Source organism: Populus nigra, chromosome 3 (genome assembly GCF_951802175.1).
Source record: "Populus nigra chromosome 3, ddPopNigr1.1, whole genome shotgun sequence".
Lineage (NCBI taxonomy): Eukaryota > Viridiplantae > Streptophyta > Magnoliopsida > Malpighiales > Salicaceae > Populus > Populus nigra.
Genome location: NC_084854.1, coordinates 12837367 through 12847375, shown reverse-complemented (window position 1 = coordinate 12847375; position 10009 = coordinate 12837367). Strand labels below are relative to the sequence as shown.

The 10009-nt window shown below is 30.1% G+C and overlaps 1 protein-coding gene across 1 annotated transcript; it reads right to left on the bottom strand.

Moving 5' to 3' along the window:
* Positions 1-826: 826 nt before the first annotated feature.
* On the bottom strand, positions 827-6102 carry LOC133687959 (probable sulfate transporter 3.5). The gene is made up of 12 exons (XM_062107316.1): positions 5736-6102; positions 5405-5612; positions 5157-5328; positions 4889-4954; positions 3652-3765; positions 3427-3543; positions 3214-3340; positions 2818-3104; positions 2549-2739; positions 2368-2438; positions 2184-2260; positions 827-1237 (listed from the first exon to the last, which is right to left on the bottom strand). The coding sequence occupies exons 1-12, from the start codon at positions 6052-6054 to the stop codon at positions 1058-1060; spliced, it is 1929 nt and encodes a 642-aa protein (XP_061963300.1). The 5' UTR covers positions 6055-6102; the 3' UTR covers positions 827-1057.
* Between the last annotated feature and the right edge of the window lie 3907 nt (positions 6103-10009).

Sequence of the window (10009 nt, the reverse complement as noted above, 5' to 3'; positions counted from 1 at the left end):
TAACAAATTGTTTTCCTCCCATGGAAATTAAGTGATCCCATCCTGACAGATTAATTGGAATCCAAATAATACGGGACTTTGGTTGAATTTTAAATGGGTAAAACTTGTGCTTGTAATTAGTCCGATCAAACTCGGGCCCAGATGATCCACTATATAACTTGGATGAGACCTAATTTTTTTTTATATATATATTTTTAAAAACTCAAAAAAATATATAATTAATTTATGAATATTTAGCTCATATAATTTTTTTATAGGATACATTTACATTGATTGTTTCTTAACATTTCAAGATAAGATAATTATATATAAAATCTATATCCGTATGGAATGTTTCTTGACTTTTCGATATGAAATGACTATATAACTTATATTCACATAGGTTATTTCTTAACTTTTCGATGTAGAATAATTATATTATATTATATATTATATTTTTTTATATATATATTTTACATTCAAAATATACTGGTTGGGTAACGTATGCTAATCATCTAGATGATCTTCTAGTGACTCATATTTTTTTAAGGATTAATATATATATTGAAATTAATGATTAGATTATAATACTGAAAAAGTTAAAGATAAAATCTTAAATTAACTCTGTGAATTGGTATAATCTTAAGTGTATATGATTTTAACCTAAAGATAACACTTTGAGATACTTAATTATTTTATTGAATTTCTTCACCAAGAGACGTGACATTTATCTGTTTAATCATATTCAATTTCATAATTATAAGATCTAATGTCCATATATAGTTTGAAATTCTTTCATTATAATAAATGTTACGTCATTTAATAAATAAAAATTAGTGAAAAAAAATTAATATCTCAAGCATCACATGTTTATTTATCGACACAACAAGGTCAAGGTGTCGTATTTGACGTGAAAGGTATGTTTCTTCGACATATTACATCAGGCACCCCCCAAAAAAAAAAAAAAAAAAAAAAGAAGAAGAAGAAAGTAGTAGCTAGGAGAACCTATCGGCTAACTAGACGTTACACTTGTTACGATGCCGCGACCACCAATTGCAGGATCGGTAGGCTGACAGCCCTAAGCAACGCCCGAACGTTGTTCTTCGAACCCTTGCTTTTCTGTAGTGACTGAAAAGTCATAACTTGCTTCAACTGCATCTTCCATGCACAAAAATATGGATTCCTTCCCGATCTTATCTACGAATTTTGATTTCATCATTTTCTCCAAAACATCTAGCCTGGGGTTTACAATTTTCATCTGCCATAAACAATTAAGGGATATACTTATTTAATTCTCTAGCAAAAACAAACAAATAAATAAATAAAGAGAGGATCTCTTATCATGATTTTAAAAACAAGTTTTAAAAAGTGATTTTAAAAGCAAATTTTAATAAAAAAATATTAAAAAAATATGTCAATATTTTGTAAAAAAAAATAATAATTAATATGATAAAATCATATAAAACTCTATTAAAAAAATCATGTTAAATATTTTATTTAGAGTGCATTTCAATAAAAATCTAAAAAAAAAAATTATTATAGAAAAAGACCACGCTCTTGTGCCTAAAAGATTGTTCCTGACTATTGGTCCTTACTACTTGCATTTCAAGTGCTAGACTCGTACACTTAATTTTTTTTTATTTTAATATTTAAAGGTGAAAGATTATTTTTTTATAAATAAAAGAGATAACATATGGCATGCTAATTTAGATTCTAGCAAAAGAAGTGGTTGTTGGAAAGTCAAGTCAGAGATTTTTTGGACTAAGAATTCAAATTTAAAATATGTAATAAACACACTAAAAATCTTAATAAACTAATTCTTAACCTGAAAACACTTTTAAATCAGTCCAAAAGAAATTAATCAAACAAAAAAATTATTTTTTAACATCAATCTTTTTTTTTAATGAAATGAAAATTTAAAAAATATTTCAATGATACTCTTTTGCTGAGAGGAACCCATTAATAAATATCAGTTTTTTTAATAGTTAAGATGTGGTGATCTAATTATTTTCTCTCTCCTCTCAAATTTTAAGAAGGGAAACATAAAATCATTGAAGCTTAGGATTAAAACACGAAACCTTCAAAAACTAGGGATCAAAAAGTAAAGACTTCATAATTGTAGTTTTTCAACAGCACACAGTGCACCAAGGCCTGCATCAAGAATACAAGAAAGAGCAAAAAGCTTCCTCTGAATGTAATTTTACCTTAATGTGTTTGACTTGTAAGATTCTGAGCACTTCAGCTAAAGTTTCGATGCCTGTCGTGTCAATGGATGTAACTCCTGTTGCAGCAGTATTTATAATTTTGGATCAGCATTGACATGGAGTCGTCAAATTTGGAATGTAGCACTAGCTAGGTTGAGGCTGCACGCAAATTAATTAACCTTACCCGTCAAATCTAGCAAAACATGCTTCACAGCTTTCCCATTACCCTCGTCATTTCGAATCCACCGGAGAATCCTATTCACATAAAATTAATTAGTCACTAATTAAAATGCTGCGCACGTGTGTGATAAACCGAAGATTATTTCTTCTTCTTCTTCTTAAGGAAGCATGTCAAGTGTGGTTACCTCTCTCTTATATAGTTGCCATTTGCATAATAAATAGGAGAACCAAGTTGTATAGCAAGAATTCCAGGGGGACCTGAGGCTTCAGCATACTGTTCGGTGTCGCGGTACAAGGTTGAGTCTGGCAATTTTCCAAGCTTACAAGCAGCAGGTCTGGCCACATATAGAAGTGCCCTCAACAAAGCAAGCGCAACCTGAAATCGAAGAATGGAAAATTAGCTGTTAATTTCCTGTGATATATAAAGATATACAGGTGGGTTGAAAATCCTTACTGATATCATGAGGCCCATATCCATGGTTATGAACGCAACACCAAAAAAAGCAGCTAAGCAAATGCAGAAATCAAACTTGTCAACCTTGAACAAGTGATAAGCCTCCTCATATTTGATGAGGCCTAACATCGCAGACATGATAATGGCAGATAGAGCAACGAGAGGGGTATAGCTAAAGAGAGGAGCCAAGAATAGGAGAGTGAGCATCATGCCAATAGCCATTACTAAGTTCGACGCTGCTGTCTTACACCCAGAATTGTAATTCACTGCAGTTTTTGAGAATGGTCCTGCAAATTAAAGCACTACTCATATGAAAAATGCTCTACTAAGTTTTTCTTTTCTACTTTCATTTCTCAAACAAACCAATAATTAAAGAACACGCATATGCATAGATACCAGTGGTCAAGTAGCATGAAAAGCAAGACCCAACAATGTTCATGAAACCAAAAGCTATCATCTCCTTGTTTCCATCAACTTGTTCATTATTCATTATGGCAAAGCTTCTTCCAATTGCAATCCCTTCCTGCAATAAGTATCGTTTTAGTTCGCTCTCGATTAATAATAATATACGGTTTTGGTAAATGAGTAAGAGAAATTTAGCGAGCTTACAGCCAAAGCAATTATGCCAGTAATGATTCCAGCTTTCAAAGTGTAGGGCAGATACTCCGCGTCAAAATTCAAGTATTCAATGCTTATCGGATTTAACCCTTTATGCAGTTTCCCAACCTAATTAGTAATGGAACACAGATAAGAGGGAAGTCGTAAGCATGTACATGTATTTGACAAGAACTAATTAGACGTGGTTTTTGTAAGTTAGAAAAAAAGTCAATTTACAGTTTGGATGCTGTATTTACTGTCACGAGTAAAGTAGGCTAACAAGCAGCCGAGTACAACGACCACCATCGGAGCCATAGCTGAGACCCAAAATAGCTTGGGTTTTCTTTGCCTCTGAAAATCAACCATTTTAATGTTATTAGAATTAGCACAGTAAGAATTAGAATACTCTCAACCGCAATCTCATGCATGCAGGTACCATAATGAGATAAAGTACACACACGCCCGGAAATAACAACGATCGATCGACTAAAGTGCATAGGAGCGCATATGCACAGCTCCTTCTGCATAGCTTCCTCTTCCTCCTCCTCCCTTTCCTCACATGTTCATGATGGTTTCAATATGTCATGGGTCTAATTTTCTGATTCTCATTTCATGTAGAAAATTAGTGCTTAATATCTATGGGTCACTTTCTCTCAAACTAGTGATATCATAATACATACATATATATCATGTTACTTAAATGATTTTCCCTTTTAAAAACAACCAAATTAAATTCATGCATATCCTATAATTAATTAAGGGTATGCTTGGTGTTGTTCTGCTTTGTTGTAATGTATTGGGTGGTTTATTGCTGTGCCATAAAATAAAAATAATCTTTAGTCATTGATTATTATAATACATGTGTAAGTATTTCAAGTAGTTAAATAATATTTGGTTGAATTTTTATTTTTATTATATTTTTTAGATATAAAACAACCAATAAGAACTGTAACACATTAAAAATATTAATGTAAACATTAAAAATACATGTGTAGAGATTTTTGATGGTTCAATCTTGATGTTGATCCCAGAATTTGAACCCGAGAAATCAGGAAAGAAAGTAAATTAAACCTCTTTAATCCCATAATAATAATAATAATAATAATACTTGGATTCATGGCTTACAACTTCTTAACCTTAGATGAAAAACAGGGATGTTGTGTGATTAAAAAAGAAAAAGAAAAAGAATCTCATTTTTTTTAAAAAATAAAACTCAAAATAAGCAGTTTAGCTAGCTTTTGATTGTTAAAAGCTGGAGAAAAGAGGGAACAAAGTAAGATGTTGACAAGTGTTCAAAAAGTACTTTTACAATGAAAGCAACTACTTTAATAATAATACGAATCAGCCGACCTCGCTATCAAATTTGTTAGTGCAGACACAAGACTTGATGTGTGCAAATGAAGCATATTGTGAACGATAATACATGCATGGCATCATATGTTGATGTCATATTAATGGAGAGTGCACCACTCACCAGATAGCGGGTGAACAGCAGGAAAACAAGGAAGGCCATGCCGACAACCGCGGTTTCCCATTTCCACTGAAAAAGGACAAAAAGAAAAAAAAAACCATTAGCCTATGTAAAGTTGGAATAGAATCTTTTCATGGATATTGATGAAGTGATAGTTATAACCAAATTGGATGATCCAAAATATATATATCACCCTTTTATGCCAAATGTTTTCCACTCTTAGAACAACAAGAAAGAACGTTTTAATTTGTTAATCTTCTGCAGTGCAAACCTCATTCCTATTCTTGAAAACTGCATGCAAAACAGAAACCACATCTGTTTTGGTGGTGAAATGGCTCACTCCAAGCAAGCCCTTCAATTGCTGTAGGCAGATAATAATCGCTGTGCCTCCCATGAAACCAGTGATTGTGGAATGCGACAAGAAATCCACCAGAATCCCCAGTCTGCACGTATTCAACTCGGCTCAAATAAAGAATTATACATACAATATTTTGAGTGCATTATCTGTTTTAAACTCGCCTTAGAAATCCTAGAGCAGCCTGAAAAACTCCAGTGATGAAAGCGGCCGTGAAAACTAAGTGGAGGTACAATGTTGGGTCATCTTTGGATGATACTTTGGATCCAATTGTATCTGCTATGAGCAATGAGCACGCAGCTACTGTCCCCACCGCCACATGTTTCGAACTCCCGAGAATTGCATAAACTAAAGCAGGCACAAAGCTGGAGTCTGCAACCAGAATCATGAAAGAAATCAATAAACCTCGTTTATGATTTTAGATACAAAAAAAAAAAAAATTACACCAGCAGACGGCCGAAAACAAAAACGTAAGAGAACAGTGAGATTACTTACATAGGCCAATGATTGGAGGGATTTCAGCGAGTTTGGCATAGCTGATTCCTTGAGGAATGGCAAGGCTGGTAATGGTGATACCAGCAAGAAGGTCGAATCTAAACATCTTAAGATTGTATTGAGGCAGCCATTCAAAGATTGGGACGAAATATTGAAGGGTTTTCTTGGCCTTGCCGAGAGGCTTCTCATTCTTGAATTGTCTAAATGGGTCGTCAGGGAAGAAGGTCTCTTTACATTTAGATTTCAATGTTGTCCTAAACTTTCTCGGGGAGTTGAAATTCACCTGGGTAGGATTCATGCTGGAATTGTGTGTGGGCATGTGAAGAAAATGTTATGGAGCAAGTAAATATATCGGCTGGTTACTCAATTTAGGTGGGGAGCGCTAATAAAAGGGTGTGCTTATCCTTTATATAGATAGATAAAGATGCTCGTAATAAAAATAGAAGGGTTTTTCTGATGTGTGCCTCAAGGGCAAAACGTTGTTAAAGTCAAAAATAATATTTTATTGAGATAAAGATAATGAGACTTCTTCAGATATCGTCGTTATCTATTAACAAAAAGTAAAACAAATTACCAAATTAATAAACTAAGAGCAGATCATGTTCTTCGCTGTCACAGTGCATCCACATAAACTAAAACAAATGTTCATTGTGCTTTTTTGCCAGGTTTTTCTAAGCATTCGAGATTTTGTTGTAAATGTGGATATCCGACGTCTTCATCAAGATATATTACCCAATTTATATATTTTTTTAAGTAGCAAACCACTATAATAATACCTGTTTTTTCTTACTAGTTTAAAACCCATAAACTTTAATGAATTTCCAATTAATTAAATTTGATGTTATTAATTGATTTTTAAATTAATTGGTTTAATCCAACCTACAGCGTAATGCGAGCCATAAAACTATATATAAAAAAATTATATTATAATCATGAAAACATTTTTAACACAAGTATGACTCATCTTATAAAACCCCAAATCATAGGTTTTGTTCTATTAAAGCTATTAATATTCATAATTTAAACTATTTTTTTATCATCTCAATATCATTTTATGTGCAGATATCCACTCAAACTACCTTTCAAACTATATTAAAACTTTATATCCAGAACACAAATATGAGAATGTACCAAAAAAATTAAAAATATTTATATATAATATATCTTGTGTTCTTAATGCATAATCAATTTAAATTCTTAATTTACTTTAGATTTTTCAATGAGATACTATAACTATATATCAAATAATTTTTTATTATAAAGAACTTAAGTTTTTTTGGTAATTTTAAAAGGATTTAATTTAAAAATAATATGGATGCAAAACAATAAATAATTCAAATTATACTATTAGAAATTTTTAAACAAATTAAGAGATGAACTGAAATAGTATTAGAGATGTATAGATACATTTTTTTTTTGTCTCATTCTTCTTTTTTTTTTTAAAAAAAAGAGTAAAATACAACTTAAATTAAAGATTACAGCACGAGCTTTCAATTAAACAAGTAAAAATATTTAACAATAAGCATTTGTAATTTGTTTAAATTTGTTCGTTTAAAAAGAATTAAAATTTTAATTTCTCTTTCTGCAAATTATCATTCATGGTTTTTCTTTTTTGAGTGTGATACTCTCTTTTTAATGTACTTGTGGAATAGGGACTATCTTATGTCTTTCCTTTTTTCAAAGCAAAACAATATGTGATTGGTTAATAATTCACACTAGCTATTTGATCCATGTTCTGCCGCATGTTGAATATTTTTTTAACAGAAAATTAAACATGCAAGCTTTTTCAACATGTTATTTTAAATAAAAAAATATTAAGTGTAAATAAAAAAGATTATTCACATATTTAATTAAAAAAATTAAGAACCGTCTATGTCAATAGAAAAAAAAACTAGCGATAACTAAATACATATCTAGAAAAGTCGAGAGGCGGATGCAAATCAAGATATTTAATATCATAATACGAACTATTTACCCAATTGTGTTGATTGACTTTGTTTATTAATATAAATTTTTTATTTAATCAAATGATAGTAGAAATAAACACACAAAAAATTGATTCGGTAAAATCAAATGAAAAAACAAATCTTGTGAGGTTGAACTTATTAGAAATACTATCTAAAATAAGTATTTTTTTTAATTTTATTAAATAAATTTCAATTATACAAAACATTAAAAAACAATTATACATGAATTATAATAATATCTTAAAAAATAAACATATACAAAATAACTAAAAAACAATTATTTAAAAGAGGCTTAATACAAAAAATAAAAAATAAGAGAGAATGTGTATTAATTTAAATATAAATTATAGAATCATTTAAAAAGATACATATAAGAAAAGGCATGATTTTTTTAAAAGTAAAAAAAACAAAAGAAAAAGAAGAAAAAGAAAAAGAAAGAGGTTGAGCGCCACTAGACCTAACTCAATTAGAAAGGCCCTGTTCATAGGCTCTATTTTAAAAAAAAATTACAATTGGGGTGGATGATATACCATTCACCTCAATATGTTTTGAAATTCTTTTTCTAGAAGATGCGTCATCTGGTTTTTTCTATATTCCGGGTGTTATGATGACCACAAAAACATGGTCTATGTTTTTTTGATCGAAAATTCATTTTTCAATTTTTTTTTTCCAAAAAACACCTAGAAAAGAGACTAAAATCCTTGATAAATCCATAGATCTGCCTTTAAAAAACCAAAACCTTAAAAACTCGAATTCAACTTGAAACCAAAAATCTTCTTGAGTTTAGATTTGGTTTTTTAGGTAATTTCAAGTTGAAAAAAAAAACCTTAATAGAACTCTTCTCATCAAACATTGGAACCCTTTGACTCCAAGATCGACCATTTTAGTAGCTGAAATTAGTCTCAACGTTGATTATCCCTTTCTACCACTGAAATCCGGTGATCTCTCTCTCTCTTTTTAAAACAGAGATTAAAGAAATAAAATTTTATAACAAAATATAATTGAAAAACTATTGAGGAACCGAATAGGTATAATTTGTAAAATTTGAGGACTAAAGTAAACTTTTTATGATAATTTTGAAATTATCATCTATTTGTAGCGTATTTTTTTACTTTGGTTTTCTGTCTTTTAATTTTATTCTTAATCAATAAATTTGATTCAATTATTATTTAATTTTTTCTAAAAAAATACAATCACGCAAAAAAAAAATGAGGATTAAAATAAAAAAATAATTTTTTTGAAAAGTGAGCTCGTAGGAAAATGTAAGATGGTGAACTGTGCATGTACACATAGTATTTTAGCCACAATATTTAGAGTATTGAATAAAAGGGTCCGCCCCATGCATATCTCATTGAGAATTCATCGGATTTGCTAGTATTAATTACCCAGTAGACACCCAGTTCAGCCACAAACTCATGAGATTTTATTACAAAATTATGCTCCTAAAGAGTAAAGAGGGAAAGGATATGATAAGCAAAATTGTTGCTGTAACTTTTAGAGAAGAAAACTAGCAGCTGCATATCTTGATCGCCACCTTCATGTGTGTGTGTGTGTGGCTAGAAATTAGGCATGAATCTTTGGATGTTTGCTCAAACATCACTCCCCAGATGAGTTCATACGGAGAATGTCTAAATCCAATGAAGAGACAATAACCATTGGCAAGCATCCAAAGAACACTCAATATATAAACTTATCTGGGGAGTGATGTTTGAGCAAACATCCAAAGATTCATACCTAATTTCTTAATTAACTTGCTTGCTTACTTTCTTTCTAATTTTAACTCTCACTTGACTAATTTACATCGCATTTGCTTGGTAAATGTTTCCACCAAGATAATTTTGTTTTATGGAAATTGAGTTATGTTTCTTAATTTGTTTTGAGAAGAATAAATTTTTGAATAGAATTTCATAATTATTTTTAAAACTAATTTATTTACAAAAACTTTCTAATTTATATTCAATAAAATAAGAAATAATAATAGCATGTATTCTTAGGAGTCTTAGGTGTTCGTTTGCTTATTATAAGTGAAAGTTTTAAAATCAAAATGTAGGAATTAGAATGAGAATTAAAAAAATTAGAATGACATTTTAATACTACGTTTAAAATAATAAGAATCAAAATAAAATTTATAATTTTTAAAATTTGGTTATTAACATGAAAAAATTAATGATTAAAAAAATAATTTTATTAACAGTGTAATATCATCATAGGAGATGATTTTGGTGGAATAATAATAATACTTTTTTTTAAAAAAAACAAATTTATTATTACCACCCGTAATATAATGGTGATGACTACTACAATGAT